This window comes from Magnolia sinica, chromosome 17 (genome assembly GCF_029962835.1).
Source record: "Magnolia sinica isolate HGM2019 chromosome 17, MsV1, whole genome shotgun sequence".
Lineage (NCBI taxonomy): Eukaryota > Viridiplantae > Streptophyta > Magnoliopsida > Magnoliales > Magnoliaceae > Magnolia > Magnolia sinica.
The window spans coordinates 39,138,166-39,161,858 of NC_080589.1; the positions used below are offsets into that span (position 1 = coordinate 39,138,166).

General features: G+C 42.6%; 1 protein-coding gene across 6 annotated transcripts in view; it reads right to left on the reverse strand.

Moving 5' to 3' along the window:
- Positions 1-3,998, reverse strand: part of LOC131230204 (D-cysteine desulfhydrase 2, mitochondrial) — a 54,038-nt gene extending 50,040 nt beyond the window's left edge. For 3 of the 6 annotated variants that reach the window (XR_009163902.1, XM_058226018.1, XM_058226015.1), the window contains exon 1: positions 3,697-3,998. Coding sequence is in view for 4 of the 6 variants with exons in the window: in XM_058226018.1 (XP_058082001.1) it covers positions 3,697-3,783 (87 nt within the window). In the remaining 2 variants the exon portion in view is untranslated. Of the gene's footprint in view, positions 1-3,480; positions 3,594-3,696 lie in introns of those variants that run through there. The other 3 variants (XM_058226017.1, XM_058226019.1, XM_058226020.1) reach the window with 3 other exon arrangements.
- Between the last annotated feature and the right edge of the window lie 19,695 nt (positions 3,999-23,693).

A 23,693-nucleotide genomic window follows, 5' to 3' on the forward strand; every position in this document is an offset into this window, starting at 1 on the left:
ACAGACGAGAGATGCCCACTATCAAAGCCCGATAACTCGCAGAACGATGGAAGAGAAGAGATCTCATTCCATCTCGCATGAAGCAAATGCCAAGGGGAGATTTGGACAAGATCATGGGCCAGCATAATCTCCATGTGTCGTGTAACAACGGCCGATGGAGGACGAAGCAAGTCACACGTGTACATCCTATCTTTCACTTGAGCGAGGTGCCCCAATCGATGGACCATGAGATACCTGAAAAGGTTGTCCTTGGAATTGTTCTCTGCAAATCATCCTGAATGGTGCTTCTTCAACAATGGCAGTTCGGGGCTCCAAACCTAAAACTAACATGACCCCAAAGGGCGGCTTAGCAAATAAGGTCTCTCTCTGAACCCTGATCTCCACTGATGAGTGCTTAGCAAGAACCCTCACCGAAGAACTCCCACTCTGATCATCAATTTGGCGCAACTAAGATCTTCCCAGCTTTCAGTGGCCTGATGAATCTACAAGAGCTCCCCTACATAGGAACCCAGAGAAAGAAAAAAAAAAAAAAAAAATTCTTTAAACCAAAATTCCAACGGGATGCCAAAAAACTAAAACCAAACATCTTTAAAGCCAAACGCCGACCAATTATCCCATCTACACATTTCCTCCGTTGGACAAACCTGGAAGGAGGCGCCAATAGAAAAAATTCTATCCATATCTGAAAGGGGACGAAAAGAGACCCAAATGTGTTTTGAAGACAACAGCCGAAGATAGAAATCCCCTTCAGAAAGGGAGCAATAATAGTGAAACGAGATGGAAAGGTCCTGGGGGGGAATAGCCCAGACGCATGGAAACCACCAAGGACCAACAGAGATTTTTTTTTCACTTCAATCATCAGATTATCCGGAGCAAACACAGAAGGGCACTAGCCTTCCTTAGAGGTTAAAACCAAAAAAGAAGGATTAGGCACCACAGGGGGATCCAAGGGAGGGCAAGGGGGAGTAGGAGGGTAGGGAAGATAAGGGGGAGACGAAGGTGGGACCTCCACAGCCAACGAGGGGGAAACAGACTAGGGGAGGGAGGAGCATTGGAAGGGCCCGTTCCCTTCAGCGCGTCACTGAAAAGCCTTTCCTTATAAACGGGGGAAGCCCACAAACCCGTCGCCAGAGGGGAAGGTGGAAAGGGTAGAGTGGCAAGATCAGGGATCTGGAAGGTAACTCTAGACCGAGCCTTAGAGGTTGGAATGGGGCTCACATCAGCCACTCTCATCGGGCCGAAGTGGGCCACATTTACCCTGATCTCCTTCCCATAAAACTGCTTCCCAACCATCCCTTCCACAGCTTTTTTGAGCCGGTCATCTGTAGAAAACTAGACGAAAGCAAATCCTCTAACAATAGAGGAACCACGTTCCTCAGGAATAACAACCTCTCGAGCTTCACCAAATCTTCCAAAAACACTTTTGAAATTGATTTCCATCCATTCCTCAGGGAAGTTATCGACAAAGAGGGTAGGTAGCTGCGGAGAGGGTTTCAATTTAGATGGAGACGACCCCCCGGATTGCTCTAAGATTTATACGAAACCTTGACCCATTCGTTAGATCTAACGCCATTCGCTCCCGAAGAGGAAGAGGCATAGGTCTTCGATTGACGGTCATGGACCGAAACACTTTATAAAATCACCATCTCCATCATAGTTGTAGTTACTTTTTGAAAGCCGAGAGCAGCATGAATATGGCAGAGAGGAGCTTCTAAAGTTCCTCGACCGAGATCTGGACGTTGAGGAAGGGCGACGGCCTAATGAAGACGGTCGAGCATTGATTCAATCCCTCCTGGAGGTGCTTCGATGTCAATTGCGATGATCTGACTTATTAGGACATTGCGATCGTTGGGTTTCTGGGGATCATCCTCGTCTTGAACGTCTTCCTCCCGAGCTCCATCAACTTTTGTCTTCTGAACGTGGAGGAGAGTCTGGTATCGGATGACCTTCTTCTACAACCTCCTTTCCTTTGATGGTATCTCTGGTGTTGGCTTCTAAACGAAGCTTCGAGGCGGGTGTGTCATGCAATTTCTCCTTCTTCTTCTCTCGTTCCCATTTTCTCATTTTTTTTTCATCATTTCTCAAAGCAAGAGCTAGGCTTCCTTCATACCAATGAATGGTCCTTAATGATTTGGGAGAGGTTGTATAAAAAAAATTTTAAAAAAAAAAAAAAAAAAAAAAGAAACTTACGATTTGCAATTCAATACGATTCAACCCCTTTACGATTTGCAATGCGATAACGATTTTGACAACATTGATACAAGCAATTACAAGAAAACAAACCGTCCCTCAATGCAATAATGTCATTATCCATCTTCTCTCTATATCCATCCATTACAAAAACTAGAACCAAACTCTAACGGGCTATTTTGATGACACGGAACTATTGGATATGGGTTTGCGGGGGCCTACTTGCAAGCAACCACCAATGGGTGGGTACCACGTAGCTTTCCCTCCAATATCCCTTTTAAAAATTTTCTCTCACAAATTTCAAATTGAATTTTAAATTCAACGAGGATTTGGATATGGAAAAGAGATTGGAAGTGATAGGTATAAGCCCTACCTCATCCAAACTCCTCCCATATACTCTTTAATCCCACTCTTCATAAAGGGGAGGTATTCCCTCATCAAATTCATCCCAATCGAGAGTTTTTCTCTCAGAGAAAGGGTGTAATGTGGGATTAGGGCATCCTAAGTGATTATAATCGGGGCTTGAAGGTTTCTAGGGTTTGGAGAGGAGAAACAAGGGTTTTTGACATTGTAAGTTCTTGTATTCTCTTGTAATTCGTGTATCATCATGATTCGATGTCGCTTTGTGCCGTGGTTTTTACATGCAAGGGTTTTTTCACGTAAAAATTTGTATGTTCTTTGCGTTTTTGTTTGCTTGCTTGCGTTTATCTTTCGATTATTTTATCCAAATTCAGGGTTTGCTTCCAAGGCTTTCCCAACAACTAATCCATGACTTGGGCGCACCCACCAGGATGAAGTATCACCAAAAACTCAGGGAATTCAAAAACTAAGGTGGGTCACAACAAGTGAATATATAGGTAATTGTACATTGGTCCCTGTGGCAGATGTTTATTTGTCCCACCTGAGTTCTGGACTGGGATAAGTCTTGGGATGGGCAGTGAACATAAGGAGGGGCACCAGATGCACACTTTGGATTCCACTTACACATTGCAGGTGGGCCCCAAATAGCTCAAACATATGGTAATTACCACACTTCGAAATATATGCAGCCATTCCCCTATTACTAAATTTAAAACCTTCTGATCATGTCATCACTTTAGATGGGTCACACACACACAAATAATAATAATAATAATAATAATTTTTTTTAAAAAAAAAAAAAAACACCAAATTGGTGTCCATCATGGCCCATGGTCGAACATCTAGCACGCGGTTGAAATGAAAACAGTCAATGACACAAACTTGACAAACAACCATCCATTAATCAAAAATGAGAATGGTCCAACCAACCACAGTGGGCCCTGCGAAATGGACGAATTAGCTTGAATGGCATGTATACAAAGTGTACAATTGCTGAGTACATGAATACGAGAAATAACTCCCAATAATGAAATACCCATCTGGGCGACTGTTGTTATTCATTCTCCTTCGACATTGTTATATTCTTTTTTTTTTAATTAAATAAAGAGAAAAGATGAAATGTGGAGGATAAGTTGTGACGGATACCTGAATGGTGGTCGAAAATGTCCTCAGATGAAGCTCATTTCTCATAACTACCATGGCCGGACTTTCTGGTAGTTGTCGGATTTTCATGTCCCGTTTTCCAGGGCAACTGCTTTTTTATTTCCCCTTCCTTTCCTCGCGGCAACGGCCCGTCAGGGCGGAGGATATTATTTTGCCCTTTTTTTTTTGAAAAAAAAAAAAAGAATAAGGACCAGATACCCCCTCCTCTGTTCTTTTAGGACAGCGCCCGTTACAAAACACCCTTGGGATCGTTTGAATGTTGTAATATCCTTCAGTTCTTCTGCTATAAATATTTTACAGGTTTTAAGGAGTCGTTATTATCGGCCGCGGATTAGGTGTTGTAACAGTTTAGTGGGTGTGATCCGTACTGTAGGGCCCACCTTGATCATATGTTGTATATCCACTCTGTCCATCCGTTTTTAAAGCTCAGTTTATGACACGGTCCCAAAAGTTAAGCATATTCAAATCTCAAGTGGACAGTGATGATTGAATGCTCACCACTAAAAACTTCCCAAGGCCCACTGTAAGCAGATCCGTGATATTTATTTCATCCAACCCGTTGATAATGTCAACCAGAACTGGGTGACGGGAAAATACAAAGATTAGCTTGATCCAAAAATTTTGTAGCCTACAAAAAGCTTTGAATGGCCGTTCACCACTTTTTCCCAGTGGTGTGGTCCATCAGAGATTTGGATCAGCTTAAGTTTTGGGATAACATCCTTAAATGAAAAAAATGGATGGACGGCGTGGATATGAAACCATTCATCGAAGGTGGCCCCATATGGTAAGGGTAACACCCACTACGCTGTTTTCCGGGCAATAGCTAATCCTCTCCTGTCAGGATATTGGTATTTTAATGTGTTTCAAATTACAGGTAACCGGATTAGAGGCTTTCGGCTAGATCTCTCTCCTTTATACTAATAGGTATTTGTTAACACAATGACTGAAAAGCCAAACAAGATATATTATAAACGCTTTAGTTCCGAAACTCTTTTTACCCCGTGTTTACCACTCAAAACATTAAGTCATCCAAACTACCCTTATTTGTGACTAGACTTTCTACCGTAGTGCAATGACTTTTTGTTGTTGATGTCTTAAATCAGTAAACTACAAGGTTTGTCAATGACATTGACCGACCGCTTGATGCCATTGAACAGCAGTTGATGTCATCGGCGGATACTCGATACCATCGGAAAAATTTGAAAAATTCATGTTTTGTTACTGGAACATTTTGGCGTTTTACTCGATATCATCGAAGGTGTTCGATGCCATCGATAGATCGTTGATGCCATCGAAGTCCCATCAAAGGTGTCATTCGAGCGTGAGTGCATAATTACGTAAGTGCAAGATTTGTTTCATATTTCAATTGTGATACTACATGGTCCGATATATATATATATATATATATATATATATATATATATATATATATATATATATATATATATATATATATATCGGGTGTAATTGGAATTTGTAAGTAATGAGTTCTAGGCTTTCCAATTTGTTCCTAAGGATTTCAAGGGCATAGTTTGGGCTTGTGAGGTAGATTCAAGGCTTATTCGAATTAGTAACTATCTATCTCTTGTAATTTTTACTTTCATAATGCATTACTCGTCACTCTGTGCTGTGATTTTTTCCTGCAAGGGTTCTTCCACGTAAAATTTGAATTGTTTGTGTTTGGACTTGGTTGTGCGATTAGTAGTACTTTGCTTGTTTCATCTTTGTGTGCTTCTGTAGTTCCCCAACAAGTGCCATCAGAGCTAACGTTAGGAAGTAGATCAAGTCTGAAAGCAACGTATCAATAGCATATAACTCGAAGTTCGATATTGAAAAATATTCTAATAAAAACAATTTTGAATTATGGAAAGTTAAGACGATTGGTGTCCTAATTCAAAAAGAATTGGACAATGTCCTCCTTGAAAGCGATTGGAATTTATGGCTAAAGATGAATGGAACAAGATTGATAACAAAGTGAAAATATTTATCCAACTGTGCTTAACAGATGAAGTCCTTTATTGTAAGGCTCGTATCCTAGTCCATACCGTTCCGTAGACTCCCGCGACCCTTCCCGTCGAATTCCGGCAATCCGCGACCTATAATCGACGTTTGCGCATGACCCTAAGTCGTATCCTGTAGATCTGAGTCAGCTGAATCCGAGACTTGTACCATCGCGATCATACCGTCGCCGCGGTTCCAACGCCTCGTCTTGCACACCGATTCGATACCCTAGCCAGGAGATGTGGGCCCGCATTTATCTCGAAGAAAAGTCGCACATTTACGAACCCAAGAGAATCTCTACAACCCATCCCATCAATCAATCAATCAAAGTACTCAACCCATGCTTTCTTTTTCCCCAAGTCAAGCAACCTACCGTACGTCAACTCTCAAGTCAAGTACATTTATCAACTCACATCCATCACTCACAACCATCACCTCACTCTTACAACCACTATTTCTATCTCTCTTTCTCTACACATTTTCCAAGCAACAAGGAAGAAAAAAAGTGAACGTCCGAGCACTCCCAAGGAGAGAAAAAGAGTGTGTTGTGTATGGCCCACTTCCTACCCCAAGATCCATCATCCTAGCCCTTCATTTCTCATCATCTTCCATCAAAGAGAGGCACAAGGAGTTCGGCGTTCCATCGAACCAAGAAGATCGAACGATGGGTGTTTTATAGGCCTAGATTTCATGTTTTGATGATGGGTCAAGTGGGGCCTACCGATTGATGGTATGGATCTCGCTTTGGACTCTAGATGTGGCCGATGGCCTACCATGATTCACATGATCATTCCATGATGGGGTCATTCTCCATGGACCCCATCATGATGTTTACTTTTCTAAGTTTGAAAGAGGTCATCTAGACCTTCCATTTTGGTGGAGAAGGAATCTCCACCATTGGTTTTTTATTTGGTGGGCCCACATGTATTGGGACCCACTTGATATATGATTGAATGCATGGAAGAGAGGGCTCATAATGGCGGAGCCCTCCATCGCACGTCTCTCTCTCTCTCTCTCTCTCTCTCTCTCTCTCTTGCCCTCTTTTTGTGTTTAATCGTGGCCCACCTTGTGATATGTTTCACATCTATGCCATCCACCTAGTGGGCCCACCTAGCAGTCCATTTAAGTGGGCCTAATTGGAGGAAATACACAAATGTCCGCTTTATCCAAGGCTGGTGGGTCCCACACGTGTGAACCCACCCCAAAGTGAAGCATGTAGTGCATGTGGGGCCCTACCTCACCGGAGGAAACCCAATCTGTATAACATCCAACCTCCCTGGACGCTGGAGGTTGGAAATGAAAACAAAAATATTAGCTTAGTTCAAAAGCTTTGGGTGGGCCACTCATGCAGGCCCCACCTTGATGTATGAATATAATCCACGCCATCCATCCTATTTCTCAGCCCATTTTAGACGTTGAGCCGAAAAATGAAGCCAATCTGATTATCTGGCGGGCCATATCATGGAAAACATGATCCTTACCTTTAGAATCCATTAGGGCCCACCTTGATGTTTCTACACGCCAAAACATGTTGAATATTGGACTCGTTTGGACTATCTTGAGCCACAAAATCCAATGGGTGGAGTGGATCAACCTGATGCGGGCCCCACCTAGGAATAACCACATAATATATATATATATAGCAGCAGGCGCTGCTGTGCCGCTGGAGAGGCAGGGACATGGATACCAACCATAGGCCCCACCGTGATGTGTGTGGAACGTCAACACCGTGCATTTGGTGGGCCCCCTTTTAGTTGTGGGGCACCCCAAAACTCAGCCGTACATGGGACATCTGGTGGTCCACATGGCAGGAAACAATGGTGGATTGAATGTCTGCCATTGAAACTCTTTGGATTTCCAGGAGCTTCGGATAAATATAAAATTTATTTATTTATTTATTTTATTAGGTTTGTGTGACCGTATCAACTGTTGGATGGAGAATAAACGTTATGGTGGGCCCCACGTGGGACCCACCTATGAAGGATTTGGACTAGTTGGTGTACCACACACCAGCCCTATTGCTGCTTGGACACAACAGGTTATGTGGAGCCCACCTTGGTGACATGTGCACCCAATTGTGGGGTCCTCTTTGATGTATGTGTTGTATCCAAACCATCCAACCATTTTAAAAGATAATTTTAAGGCTTGTGATAAAAGAAAAATGAGACAGATCTAGGATCAAGTGGACCACATTACAGGAAATAGTGGGTTTGAACGTCCACCATTAAACCCTTGGGCTTCAAAGTTTTAACCAATACGATATTTGTTTTTCTTCTAAATCCAAGTCTTTGTGACCTTATGAATAGGCTGGATGGGAAATGAACCCTATGATGGGGTCCACTGGGATTTAACCGTGGAAATCATTATCACCACGGTTAGATATGGTATGGTCTAGTTGATCTTTTGATATGATTCATTATATATATATATATATATATATATATATTGATTTCTAAAAATAGATAAGTTGTGTTTGGCCTATTTGAATTAGCTCATTCAACTCGGCCCATTCGACTTGGCCCATTCAACTTGGCCCATTCGACTTGACCCATTCGATTCGGCCCATTTGATAAGGCCCGATGTGATATATGAGGCCCATTGACGCGGCCCACCTTGATATATATGAGGCCCATGTGATAGGGCCTATTTGATGTATATGAGGCCCATGGGTTGAGGCTCAATGGGATGTATATCAGGTCCATTGCAATATGTGATTCCACCATGGTTTATGTAATGATGTATATGGCGGGCCATGCCTTGGGAGCAATGATGGTTTGACGTCCACATTGTAAGTATTATGTTGGTTAAATGTTTGCATTGTAACTCTCCCTAGGGCCCATTCATAGGCCCATACTTGTTATGTGTAGGCCGTCTAGGCCCATCTTTGTTTTGAGAATAGTTTATCACCTTATAACATGTTTAGTATAACTTCATGATTCATGCCCATACACATCATATGTATGCTTGATATGAGTGACTGATCATAACATATGTCATTGGGCAGATTATTCATGGGACTCATTGATAGGAGTTACCCACATGAGCGCGTGGTACGTGCAAGATTGCTACATGACTGGATGGTGTGACTCATACATCTCGCATATGTGTGACATGATCATTGTACGCCCTAGCGACATCAGGGCCATGGTCTCCATAGGCACATCGTGGATGGCCGGATTGGATACCAGAAATATTATCTCTAGCACTGTGGGCACATAGGATGTCCTTGGGTGAAAATCCCAGAACCTTTTTGGTACCAGGAGATACTCCAACGTCTAGACCGAGTGGATACACGAGCGCATGAGTGCCGAATACCAGTAGGCTGCGTCTCCTACTATGTCGTGGTCGATTGGAAGGGGGTGTGGCCTTATCCGCCCGAGTGAGGGGGTTGTAAGGTAGGCTGAGTTTGACCAGCTTACAAATGAGTCCACTATTAACGAGCCAGGTAGGTATTGGCAGACTACTAGTCAGGCAGATAGTGTGGTCTCTTCCACTAGCTGGGCTGCGTGGCTAGGGAGGTGGCAGTCAGCGTGGAGTGTACTAGACCCTGGTGATATCCCAGATGGGAACTGTACTGATATATATACTTGATGAGGACTGACATGCTTACATTGCATCTCGCATATGACATTTGGCTACGTAGGCCTCACATCGCATGGCCTTGGTAAGGCTGATAACATTCATGTCTTGCATCGCATAGCCTTGGTACGGTTGAAAGTATTCATGGACTTACCAGCATTTTTCTGCATTACTCTGATACTGCATACTTGGCACTTGCCTTGCGCACACATTTACACCACCCTCTAAGCTTTTGTAAGTTTATGCACGACCGTTGCGTGCAGGTGACGTTAGATCGTAGCGGCGCTGAGGTAGGAGCGCACATCAGATTATTTTGGAGCCTTTTGATCACTTTGTATTTCCCTTTCCGCATTGTACTTAAAGTTTTTCATATAGTGGATATGTGGTGATGTTGTTTTGTGACTTGATTATGCTCCATTACAAAAAAAAAATCATACTGAAAATCCTCCTTGTAGGATCCTAGGATCGGAATCTGGCATATGAGTGTCGGGAGCCGAGAATGGGGCATTACGGAGGCTATCGCCGATCAAAAATTTTGTGAGCCCATTTTTCGAGTTTGGGGCGTGACATTTATAATGTCATGAGAGAGAAAATTGCAGCAAGTATATGGAAGAAATTAAAGAATATTAATATGAAGAAATCTCTTGAGAATCGTTTATACTCGAAGCTTCAATTGTTTAATTTGAATATGGCAGAGGGGGTTGATGTTGAGGCCCACATTAGTAACTTCAATAGATTTATTTACAAATTATTGAATATGGAGGGAATGATGAAAGATAAGGATTATACCTGCATTCTGTTGAATTCTCTCCTGGGTTTCGTATGAGTCGTCAAAGGACTCGTTGTGTACCAATAGAACTACTATTAGCGTTAAGATTATTATCTCAACCCTTTAGTCGAAGGCAGTGAGAAAGAAAATTTGTGACATGGGTGCTTTTACGGATACATTGGTTACGAGATGGAGAATTCTGAGCGAGACAGTGAATCTTCATAATTTAGGTCCAAATCCAAGGGCAAGGGGCAAAGGCAAGTTGAACTGTTAGAATTGTGGCATATCTGGGCACATGAAGAAGGATTGTTAAAATCCTAAATCGACAAACAAGAATTCAGAAAATTCTTTTAGGGAGGCCAACACTGCGGAATCCAGTGAGGAAGTGAACGGTAGTGATGTGCTAAACACATCACAATCTGGGTATTTTAGATACGGGGGCTTCATACCAAGTGACCACCCATCGGAGTTAGTTTGCCAATTACAACGAGTGCAATGGTGGCCAGATATTTATGGGCAATGATAATGCCTATAAACTAGTAGGTGTTAGATCAACGTGCATTAAGATGTTTGATGACATGGAGCGTATCTTAACCGAGGTGAGACACATTCTTGATTTGAGGAAGAATCTAATATCTCTGAAAGCACTCAAGGCACTAGGGTGCATATTCACCAGGTTTAATCGTGTCCTTAAGGAGGCGTTTGGCGCATGATATTAGATGGAATTAGGTGGGATGGAATTACATTTGGTCCTGTGCCAATTCCACCCAATGTTTGGTGAGAATGGGAAAGCTCGGAATTAGATTAGATGGAATTGCATTTGATCCAAGGCATCATAGCTTTTCGCTTATCGTTTGGTGTTTTAAATTTTTTGAAAAGTCTTATTGATGTTAGCAAGTTGTGTAGGTCCCACCATGATGTGTGGGCTATATCCACATCATCCACCCATTGTTTGAGATCGTTTTAGAGCATGGGCCAAAAAATCAAGTAGATCCAAAGCTCAAGTGGACCCCACCACATAAAGCAGTGGGGATTGAACGCCTACCATTGAAAACTTCTTTGGGGCCACGTAAGTTCTGGGTTAAGTTAATATTTGTATTTTCCCTTCATCCAAGTCTTTTTTACTTTATGAATAGATTGCATGGCAAATAAACATCATGGTAGACCCTAAGAAGATTTCAACGGTGGGCATCATTATTCTCATTGATTTCTGTGTTGTGGTCCATGTAAGTTCTGGATCTGTCTCATTTTTAGGCCCACGCCATAAAATGAGGTTGCAAAGCAAATGAACGGTGTAGATATAACACATATATGTTGTTCTCAATGGTTCCAAATGATGATGGGTGTATTTATTCAATGGACAACAAACTAAAGAATGAATGCCACCGTGACACAAACAAAACTTGGAGTTAGGCTTGTCCCATGGTATCACATGGTAATATGGGACAATCGGTAATATGGGACAATCCCTGTCATATGTAATAATTACATTTTTTGAATTCCATCCCACCTAATCCTTTCCAATACCATGCGTCAAACACCCCCTAAAGCTTCAAAGGGGGCACTCATAGTCATAAAGGGCCAAAGGAATGGAAACCTTTACATGTTGATCAATAGTACTTCATTGGGTAGAGCTGCAGTGTCTGTAGCGAATTTCACGTCTATACGTATGTGGCATGCACGCTTGGGCCGCACGAGCGAGGCATGAAGGTACTTTTTTACCGTTGTTTACTTTCAATTTTTAAAAATATTGATTTTAGTACATGCGAGCATTAAATATACGGTAAACAATCACAGTTATCTTTTAAGTCTGATAAACATGTTTATAAGAGTATTCTTGATTATGTGCATTCTGGTGTATGGGGACCAGCACCTGTGGTTTCTGGTGAAGGGTCGTCATAATTTCTCACCTTCATTGATGACCGTTCCATGAAAGTATGCGTTTATTTTATGAAAAATGTTGAGGGTCAAATATTACATATTATCCCCCATTTATATCTTGGTTTTATAAACATGATAATGCTTAATGTTTTATTTTACTCATATTTGTATTGCAATGTGAATTTAAGAGCTTGGATTGAAAAAGATACTAAAAGCATGAATTTGATACTCAAGAATCACTATGGCAAGGGATGGATCTTAAGAGACAAAGATTGAAGAATTCGCATGCCAAAGATCTAAGAAAACCAAGTGAGAAATGAAGAGAATCAAAGATTTGAAGTGAAGAAAAAGAATCTTGAAATCGTCCTGAAAAAGCATATTCTGAAACTTTGGGTCATTTGGTGAAATTGCGCAGAGTGAAGTTTATTTTAGCAAACTACGTAAATTTAAGGTAGTTTCTAGAGTTTTACAACTAAGTGCGAAAGTTGGAGTTCCACAACTATAAATAAGACTCCTTAGGATATTCCTAGACATCTTTTAGGGTTTAAAGAGTGCAAAAAAAGGGTGGAGAAGCCGTCACCGAGAGTTTTTCTTCTTCTTCCTTAATTGTTTTCATATTTTTCTTACGAGACTTTGGTCCAATCATGTCTATGGTTGACTAAACCTCTTAGCTGGGGCTAAGAGGTGAAGCTTGTAGCATAATCAGATGTTTTTATTGCTTTGATTCATGTTTATGTTAAACTCTATGGATTCTAATTTGATATTTAAGGAGTACTTTCAGTTTTTAATAGTTTATTGTGACTCAAATTATAGTAGATCTACAATAGATTTGAGTATCTTCTTTTCCTGATTTGAGATTGTGAAATTAGTAAGTCCTGTTGTTCACCATCATCCCTTGGGCATGCTAGGGTGATGGAATCCTTCTTAATCTTCACAATTCTCCTGATTTGAGATTATGGGATTGGTAAATCTTGTTATTTGTCATTGCCTCCTCGGCATAGTTTGGTGATGGAATCCCTGCCAATTATCATAGTTCTCATTCATTGAGAATTAGGTCAATGGAAGTTCAGATTTGGTTTTATTGATATATTTTCCAATTGGATAGGATAAGACTCCAATTCTAATTGTGTTACTTGAATAAAGCAAGAGGGCTCCCTGATCACTACAAGTGGATCTTTGGCACCCTTGTTCCCACGTTTAAATTCTTAGTTTTAACTACTCTATTCATAATTACTCTCTCAAATACTTCAGAATTAGTTTCACATCTTCTTCTAGTTCTACTTCTAGTTAATTTCAGAAATGTACAATTTTTAGTCCCTTTGAATTCAACCTTGGTCTTACCGAGATTATTACTACATTGCGACCCTACACTTGAGATTATGAACAAAAAATAAATCTAATGTTTTCATCAACTTCAAGCAGTAGAAGTCGATGGTGAAAAAATAGTCAGAGCGAAATGTGAAAGTGTTGAGGATAGACAACGGTGGAGAATTCACTTATGGGGAATTTAATAGGTATTGCAAAAATTAAAGACTCGTGAGACATAACACAGTGCACCACACACTAGGGCAGAATGGTGTGGCTAAGTAGATGAATCAAACTCTCCTAGAGAGGACCCAATGCATGATTAGAAATGTTGGGTTGGGCAAGGAATTGTAGACTACGGCCATTAACACGGCTTGTTACTTGGTGAATCGGTCCCCTTCTATAGCCATTAAATACAAAATTTTAGAGGAAGTGTGGAGTGGTCAGTAGGTAGACTACTCAGGACAACGTGTATTTGGTTACGATGATTACTCTCATGTACCATCAGTTGAGACAGATGAGCGGGACCAAATGACTAAAAAATACATCTTTGTCAACTATAATGGTGGTGTAAAGGGGTACAGGCTGTATGACCGGGTCACATGGAAAATCATCATTAGTTGTGACATTAAATTCGACGAAGGATTCTTGTTTTGTAAAGATGAGCATAAGGAAGCAGAAAAAGTTAATTATGGATGTTTAGACAGACAGAGATGAGGCACATGTTGATACTGAAATGCAGACAGAGGTACGGGAGTACGTGGAGCAGCCACTGTGAGAAGGAATCTGCCAAGGGATCGTAGGTTACCGATTAGATATAAGGATGACTAAAATGTCCTTTTTTCCCTCATTACGGATGAAGGGGATCCTTCTATTCTTTAGGAGGCTCTTAATGAGACAAATGCTAAAATAGAAAGCAGTGATGGATGATGAAATGAATTCCTTGTACAAGAATGAGAAGTGAGAGTTGGTGGAGCTTCTCGTCGGCCGTAAAGTGATCGAGTGAAAGTGGATTTTCAAGAAGAAACAAGATAGGTACAAGGCAAGGTGAGTAGCAAAGAGATATGCTCAAAGAGAATGTGTCGACTTCACTGAGATATTTGCACTGGTTGTAATGCAAATATCTATCAAATTCGTGTTGGCACTGGTTGTCCAATACGATCTCAAGATGGAACAAATGGATGTAAAGACTGCCTTTCTGCATGAGAATTGGAAGAGCAGATTTACATGAAATAACCAAAGGTTACAAAATACAAGGGGTAGAGAGTAAGGTTTGTAGGTTAAAAATGTCATGGTACAGCTTGAAACAGTCGCTTAGGCAGTGATATAAAAATTTTGATTCTTTCATAGTGATTCTGAGGTTTATCAAAAGTGAGTATGATCACTGTGTCTATTACAAGACACTTTGTGATGAGAAATTCATTATCCTGGTTTTATACATCGATGCATGCTTATCGCCAGTCATAACATGTCTAAGATCAACTTATTAAAGACTCAGTTATCAGGAACATTTGATATGAAAGATCTAAGGGTTGTAAAGAGGGTTCTCGATATTGACATACACAGAGACAGGAAGAGGAGTAGGTTATAGTTATCTTAGGCTGAATACCTTGAGAATGTATTGATGAAATAAAGGATAGACAAGGCAAAGTTGATTAGCATTCTCCATGTGACTCATTTTAAGCTTTCTTCGGAACAATATCCTAAAACAGATGAATAAAATTAGGTAATATCTTGTGTGCCTTATTCGAGCACAGTTGGTATCTTGATGTATGTCATAGTCTATACTAGACCGAATATTTCACATGCAGTTGGTATTGTTAGTAGATATATGTCTAATCTCGGGAAGCAATACTGGGAGGCAATGAAATGGATACTTTGATACATTCGAGGTACGTAGGATTACGTCTTATCGTTGGAGAAATAAGGGGCCTAATTAGTAGGCAACGTGGATTCTAACTTCACGAGCTAGATGATATGTGGTGGTTGTGTTAGCGGAAGAAATCCCTTCTTGATCACACACATAACAATATCAAAATAAAAAAGAAAACGTAAAAAAGATGCAAATAACAACATGGATATTTACATGGTTCCCTTTCGATACATCCATAGATTCACACCGATCCTTTATGCTCAAAGGTAAAAAACGAAGAAGTAGCTCTTTACAATGACAGCTCTCTCTCACAATAGAATATCTATTACCCCAAATGAAACTAGGGTATATAAAGAACATTGTGTGAAATTATGAAATTGCCTCTAGGATGAATAATACATCTCTGATGATCAGGCTGCATCGATTCTAACAATCTCCCACTTAAAGATTGATCACATGAAATCTCCCATTAAATATGTTGCACCTGCATAAAGATCAAACATCCATAGAGAACTTAGTGTGAATCTCTCTTTGGTCTTCAAGCTTGAAGACCCATAAAAACTTAATATGACTTCGATTTCTCTATAATAACCACCTTTATCAACATATCAATATGGTTCTGACTTGTGTGAATGTAACACCTGGTCCATTCGGTACTATTTTCCATGCATATGTGCATGATGATCGATGCCCTTAGCTAGACCTGGATTGGTCGTTCATAGTACACACCCAACTGACCGGAACCCCAAGACCTCAAAACCTATCTCATATTGACCGCCCCATCGCTGCAATCGTGGAGGTACCACCTGTGCGTCGGTATGATACTCCATTAGTGTAATGCCCTGAAAATCGGGGGTCGAGTAAAAGTCCAACTCCTGAGTTCCAACTCATCACTTATGCAACATATTTAATGATGATTAAATGTTGTTTGTATTAGTGCATAAAACATGAATAAGATTAAGCCAAATCAGCAAAACATAATCCAAGGACAGTTGTAATACGCAAGCGGAAGACTAAAAAAATATGTATAACTTGATAAACTAGTTTAGGTCCCCAAAGTACGTATGCATTGCCAGGTCAATCATTATATGTATTGTTTCAGAATATAACATATCAAAAATGTAACAGTCCACTACAAGTATAACCCTGAAGCCCTGTTGATCAGAACGGTCTACGAGAACCCACCTGAATATTGCATATATGAGAATGCCTCCTCATCATCCTCAAAGTGTGGCTCTGCCTCGCAGGCTACGCCATCAACTGAACCTACAACAGGGTCTGGTTGGTGTTTAAGACACCATCCCGTAATGCGGGAGTCAGTGATCAACTCAGTGGAACAATAAAGCAAAGGTTAACATATTATCAATTCAGTCAAGCAGTAATGATAAAGCAATACAATCGAACATCCCTAAGTACTCTGATTAATGCAGGAATGGTATGAATAAATGATGCATGCCCTCGCCTCCACTCCCTCAGCGATCTTCATCTAACGGTCGCGCATGTCAGTCACTTCCTCGTGCTCTCTATACATCGCCAAACGGCACATGCAATGTGGTGCATGAATATGATTACCAAGTTCTTATTAGTCCTTTTCATACAGCAGGATTGGGAAGCTAAGGTACCTCTCTTATATCAATTCCCAAACAATGATCCATTCTAGGGTCGTCCGTCCTAGCAATTCTTATACGATATTGCGGTTCTAGGTCGCTGCAAAGGGCTCGTCACCATATCAGTGCAGGCCTAGTGTACTCTTGTTGCTACGTAAGAGCTCGCCGCCTCTACGTAGTCTTAGCGTACGCTCGAGATCACTACAAAGCGCTCGTCACCTTATTAGTGTCGGCCGACAGCTCCAATACAGTGTCCCATACCACCATATTTAGCTCACGAGGCTGTGTTGGTCACTGGACACTACGGGGAGGATCGTCACCCCAGCGTAGGCCGAGAGCTCGACTACGGTGTCCCATACCACCTTGCCCAGCTCATGAGTCTTAGCGGATCGAGGTACCAAGGTTAAAGGAGTTTTCACTAGTGAGTTTGGTACCTTAGATTCAAGTAGTGGCGTCCATACATGGTGAACATACATCGGGTTAATCGGGTTACTTGACGAGCTCGACTGGTACGAGCGCATATCGAATTGATTGACATGAAGTGCAGGAGCACTCTGTGTGGCCTAACCACTGTCAACAACTGAAGTATGGCTCGAACACATTGAACACGTCCTGTGGGGCGAAAACAACCTCATCCACCAAATTAGGGCTTGTTGTCGATTGCCTGGACTATATCGTAGTCCCAAACACATTCAATTATAACAAGTATTCGTATAAAATAGTCAAAGCAGTAATAAACATATAATTCCAATCCTACAACCATTTGAGCATGTTATGAAGTACAACATACACAGGAATTCACACATGCGCATTTGATAAGTAAAATAGACAATATAATATAAATTAGATGGAGGAAATCATACACATAGTCAAGGTAGTTGAGAATCTTATCTCAACACCCAAATAAACTACCTGATGCCAGGTACTTGCTCATTCAGACATCTTTACGAACACTTAGACTACACCTTTTTAACATACATAACGTATGTTGATTATAATGTGTATTAGGGCAAAACCTTTCGCCAAGGGTTGCCGCCTACACAACAACCATATACCCACAACAATTTGTCATGGTGAGCACGAATGTAAATCCTCCACTCATTCAGACATTTTCACAAACACCTAGGCTACACTTTATAACATACGCGACATATGTTGGGATAACATGTATTTAGGCAAATCTTTTCATCAAGGAGTTGTTACACATACATCTTGCATATATATACGACAATTAATCATAGAAAACACAATTCTAAATTCTATACATATACGATCATTTCTACAAACGCACGGATTATAATATACCCAACATAGTTCATATATATATGTAAAGCGAAACAGACATTGCATTTGGCATGTGAAATAGCACACATATCAATAATAAACCATTAACCGACATTGAAAGCCTTGAAAACCATAACCTATACGTTTATAGTCCGCACCTTACACCGGTAAACGCATAACGGATTCGTTTTAGACACTCAGTCTTGTTAACAACGGATTGGCAACCTATAGTATAAATTATGTTAGCTATTTCATAACTTACACTATCTGAAACCCTAAAACAGATTAGGGTTAGGTTTTCTTACCTAAGAACGGAATTGGAATCGCTTGTATAGAGATACATGAATGGTGGTTGAGTGCGTGGAATAGCGGGATTGGATCCCAGGAAGAATCTCTAACTCTCACTCTCACTTTCTCTCTTTTCTCTTCTCTTTTCTCTCCTCTCTCCCGTAGGGTTTCTTAAATTCGTATGGGGTGAGAGAGAGAGGGTTTAAGGTCCTTATATAGGCCCAGGATTGATGGAAATGGCCCTAGGGCCAAGGTATACCTAGGTTATATCCAAATACGGACTGTTCCGGTCCAACGGAGCACTTCTGGTAGCCCTTTTTCCACATGCGGTCGGACTTAAGCTCCCTGACCATGGATCTAGGTCAGGCTGAGTTTTCTTTCCGATCGGATTTACAAATCAGCTGTGGTAGACCAGTTTCAGTTTAACGGTCACCGGCACTTGATCAGGGCCATAAGTACACCGACATGTGTGGGACATTTCTCCTGATTCGAGGGTGTATTTGGGTCAAATTCTGATGGTCTGAATCCTTACATTTGGCCCTCAAGCGACACGATTTAGATTACTTAAATTCAGAATTTACTTTTAAATATATTCACGTTTCTCACACAGTTTGCTCCAAGCTCAAGTTGTGCATTTCTAGACACAATTTGGACTTGATTTCCTAGGGAGCTGTCAAGTCCAGTAATGCGGTCATATCTATATAGTTTCGGGGTAATCGGATTTTCAACGTGGGGTCCAGGTCCGATACAGAGTTTCGGTATGCTCCCGAGAGCAACCGAATTTAGGGATGGATTCTAGATTTCAGGATAACGTAGCGTCAATGATACTGCACGGTTTGGGTCTTGCAGATCATATATAAAGTGATTAGTGCTAATTTCATAAGCACTCTTGTTTACCGCTTGCTAACATTAACCTAATTTCTAAAGATTTTGGTCCTGGGTGATTTCTGTCTGAGGTGGTACTCAGGTCCTTGTACGGATTTTTCCGAGATGTTACAATCTACCCCCTTTAAAGAAAAATTTCATCCTTAAAATTAGTATCATTTCATAGTCCTCGAGAATCTGAGGGTAGTTCTTTCGAACCTCGGCTTCTGTTTCCCAAGTAGCCTCCTCCTTTGTGTGGTGCGCATACAGCACTTTCACAAGTGGGATAACTTTGCTGCGCAACACCTGCTCCTTCCTGTCTAGGATATGCATCGCTCGCAGTATATATGTAGCGTCCTCGCTCAACCGTACCTGCTCCCATCTGATAATGTGGGAAGGATCGGGAACGTACTTCTTCAGCATGGATACATGAAATACGTTGTGAACGCCTACGAGTGGAGTGGACAAAGCAAGGCGGTATGCTACCGCCCCCACTCGATCAAGTATCTGGAATAGGCCAATGATTCGAGGCGTAAGCTTCCCTTTCTTACCAAACCGAAGGACTCCCTTCATAGGAAAAACTCTGAGGAATACATGATCTCCGACCTTGAACTCTAGCGATCGCTGCCTTGTATCGGCGTAGCTCTTCTGTTTGCTTTGCACTGTCAAAAGTCGGCGCCTGATGATGTCGACTTTCTTTGAAGTCGCCTGATCTAACTCCGGGCCAATCAAGCTCTTCTTACCAACCTCTGCCCAGCAATGTGGCGCTCTACACGGGCGCCCATACAGTGCCTTATAGGGAGCCATGCTAATGCTCGCCTGGAAGCTGTTGTTATAGGCGAACTTTGCATAAGGAAGACAGTCATCCCAACTGTCCTTGAAATCCAGCACACAGGCTCGCAACATATCTTCCAGAATTTGATTCACCGTCTGCCCGTCAGTCTGTGGGTGGAACGCAGTACTGAACTTCAACTTCACACTCATTGCTTCCTGGATACTAGTCCAGAAGATAGATGTGAATCGTGTCTCAGTCCGACACGATCTCCAAGGGAACTCCATACAGACGTACAATCTCCTTGATGTACAACCTAGGCAACTCGTCTGTAGAGTTCGAAACTCTGATAGGGAGGAAATTAACAGATTTCGTTAATCGGTCCATGATCACCCATATGGAATCATAACCCTTCCTCTTCTTCGGTAATCCAGAGATAAAGTCCATAGAGATGAAATCTCACTTCCATTATGCTATGGGCATGGGCTGAAGTAGTCCAGGAGGTCGGTGATGCTCTGCCTTGACCTGCTGGCACGTGAGACAACGGGATACGTAATCTGCTATGTGTGCCTTCACATTGTCCCACCAGTACGACCTCTTCATGTCACGATACATCTTCGTACTACCTGGATGCATAGCCCTCCTAGAATCGTGAGCGGCCTCAAGAACTTCTTTCCTTAAGTCAAGGAGGTTCGGGACGCATAGGCGGCCACGGTAACGTAAACCCCAATCCATACCAACTCTCTATTTGGCGTCATCGTCGCTGCTAGCCTGTTCTCTCATCTTCGCCAATAGCTCATCGTTTGCCTGAGCCACGATAATCCTGCCATCAATAAGGAGCCGTACCCGAATATGTGCGATCTCCTCATACAGCTCCTCCACTGTGAGTTTCTGCTCAAAGTCTCGCACAAACTCTACCATGTCCCACTCTACCACCATTAGCGGAGCCACAAATGCTATGGTCTTCTTATGGCTCAATGCGTCAGCCACAAGGTTGGCCTTATCGGGATGGTAAGAAACCTTGAACTTGAAGTCCTTCAAGGTTTCCATCCATTGCTGCTGCCTCATATTCAAGTCCCGCTGAGTGAATATGTATCTAAGACTCTTGTGGTCGCAAAAGAGCTCGAACTCCTCTCCGTAGAGGTAATGCCTCCAGATCTTCAAGGCAAAGATGACGGCAGCTAACTCCAAGTCATGTGTAGGGTAGTTTTCCTCATGTTTCCTCAACTGTTGTGACAGGTAGGCAATAACCCTGTCCTTCTGCATCAAAACACCGCCCAAATCGACTCGAGATGCGTCCGTGTATATCGTATACTTAACCCCTTGCTCTGGCAATACTAGCACAGGGGCGGACGTCAACCTGTCTTTCAACTCTTGAAAAGCTGCCTCTGCCGTTTCATTCTAGGTGAACTTAAGACCTTTCTGAGTCAACTGAGACAAAGGTCTAGCTATCTTAGAGAAGTTCCGAATGAATCGTCGATAATAACTTGCCAGCCCAAGAAAACTCCTTACCTTAGTAACCGAACCGGACTGCTCCTAGTCCTGAACTGTGGCTACCTTGGCAAGGTCCACAGCTATCCCTTCCCTGGACACCACGTGTCCCAGGAACTTGACTTCCTCTTTCCAGAAGTCGCACTCCTTGTACTGGGCAAACAACTGGTTCTTCCTCAGAGTATCCAAGACTGCTCGCAAGCGTTCCTCATGCTCTTCTCGACTCTTAGAGTATATCAGGATATCATCAATAAACACGATGATAAATCGGAACAGAAATGGTCAAAATACCCTATTCATCAGGTCCATGAACACGGCCGGTGCGTTCGTAAGGTCGAATGACATTATGAGAAACTCATAGTGTCCAAAACTGGTCCTGAAGGCCGTCTTCTGCACGTCCTCATCCTTGACGCGCAACTGGTGATACCCTAACTGTAGATCGATCTTCGAAAAAAATTGCACCCCTTTCAACTGATTGAACAGATCATCTATCCTGGGCAAGGGATACTTGTTCTTCACTGTCACTTTGTTCAACCTGCGATAATCAATACACAATCACAGTGAACTGTCCTTCTTCTTCACAAATAACACGGGCACTCCCCATGGAGACACGCTGGGTCGTATAAAGCCTGCATCTAACAGATCATCGATCTGTTTCCTCAACTCCTCCATCTCACATGGAGCCATGCGATAGGTCGGAAGAGATACAGGTGTCGTACCAGGCACTAGATCGATTGTAAAATCGATTTCACGCTGAGGGGGTAGTCCAGGTATCTTCCTGAACACGTCTGAGAACTCTTGGACCACAGGAGTGTCCTCTAGCGCTGGACCATGAGCGTCCTCCAGCATGGTAGCATAACAATCAATGCGATAGGGCTAACTGACCTGTACTGGGAATGTAAAAGTCATGCCCTCTGGTCCATAGGCTGTCACCACTCTAGTATCGCAGTCGATCTCTGCCTTCACCTCTGTGAGCCAATCCATCCTGAGAATGACATCATAATGATGTAATGGGGTGACAATCAAGTCGAGGAGCGCTGTCCCGCTCCTGCATCCATCGAACATCCCTTACAGATCTTGGTAACATCCAAGAAAGTCCCTGTAGCGGTAAGGATTCTCACCCCAACCATCAGACTAGTTTCCAACCCCAACCACTTAACTGCTGCGCATGATATGATAGAAACAGTGGACCCGATGTCCACTAATAAAAAGACTGGAGTACTTTGGATATGTGTTGTAACATCAAAAGCCATAGGTGGCGTAGGTGCTGCCTCTGATGCTTTAGTTGTAAGTGAGTGTACTCGAGCCTGCTGAAAATGGTTGGGCTGAGGTACCATAGGTCGCTGAGGTGGCCTAGATCGAGGCACGGGTGGCCGGAATGATGGATGAGCTGGTGCCGAATGTAGAGGAGGTGGTGTTATAGTCTGGGGAAGCTAGCGGTTAATCCTCTGGGGCGGTGAGAAGGCGCTATCCCTCATCCTGGTGAAGCAAGTCACCTCCGTGTGGCCTGGCCTCTTGCAGTAGGCACACCACACATCAGGTCGCCTCACAGGGGCAGGTGGAGCCATTAGCCTCGGCGGTGAATCTACCTGTGGCCTCTTCCCGAGGAATGATCTGCTCGGAATCTCTGGTCTCGGCCTATGAACCATCGGCGCTCGCATACAGGACTGTCTGTCCCCGTCTTGCTCAGCTCTCATGGACATGCTCACTAGCTCAACATATCTAGGTATGCTAGCGCAGCACATCTTCGAGCGAATATCTGGTCACAGACCCTTAGAAAAACGCCGCATACGCATCAGCTCATATGCTAGAATCAATGGGGCGTACCTGCCCAACACCGTAAACCTGTTCTCATACTCAGCCACTGTCATCCCTCCTTGTCGGAGGTGAAGGAACTCACTCTCCTTCTCGTGGCGATAGGTGACGGGATAGTATTTCTCGTGGAAGCGTGCCTCAAAATCTGTCCACGTCCACATGTGTCCAATCGTAATAGTACGGAGGACACTATCCCACCATAAGCTGGCCTCCTTTTTGAACATGAAGGTGACCAACTCCACCTGCTCGGGCTCCGTGCAGTGCAGCAGCTTTAGCATCTTAGAGATGTGGTCAAGCTAATACTCGGCCTCCTCAGGTCTGTGAGTGCCCGCAAAGGTAGGGGGCCGTAAGCGCTGGAATCGCTCAAGGTGGCCGCTGGCACCTGCATTCCCAGCAGGGGGCGTAAATGGAGCAGGCAGAGCCACACCCATGCTGTGGGCAAAAATCCCC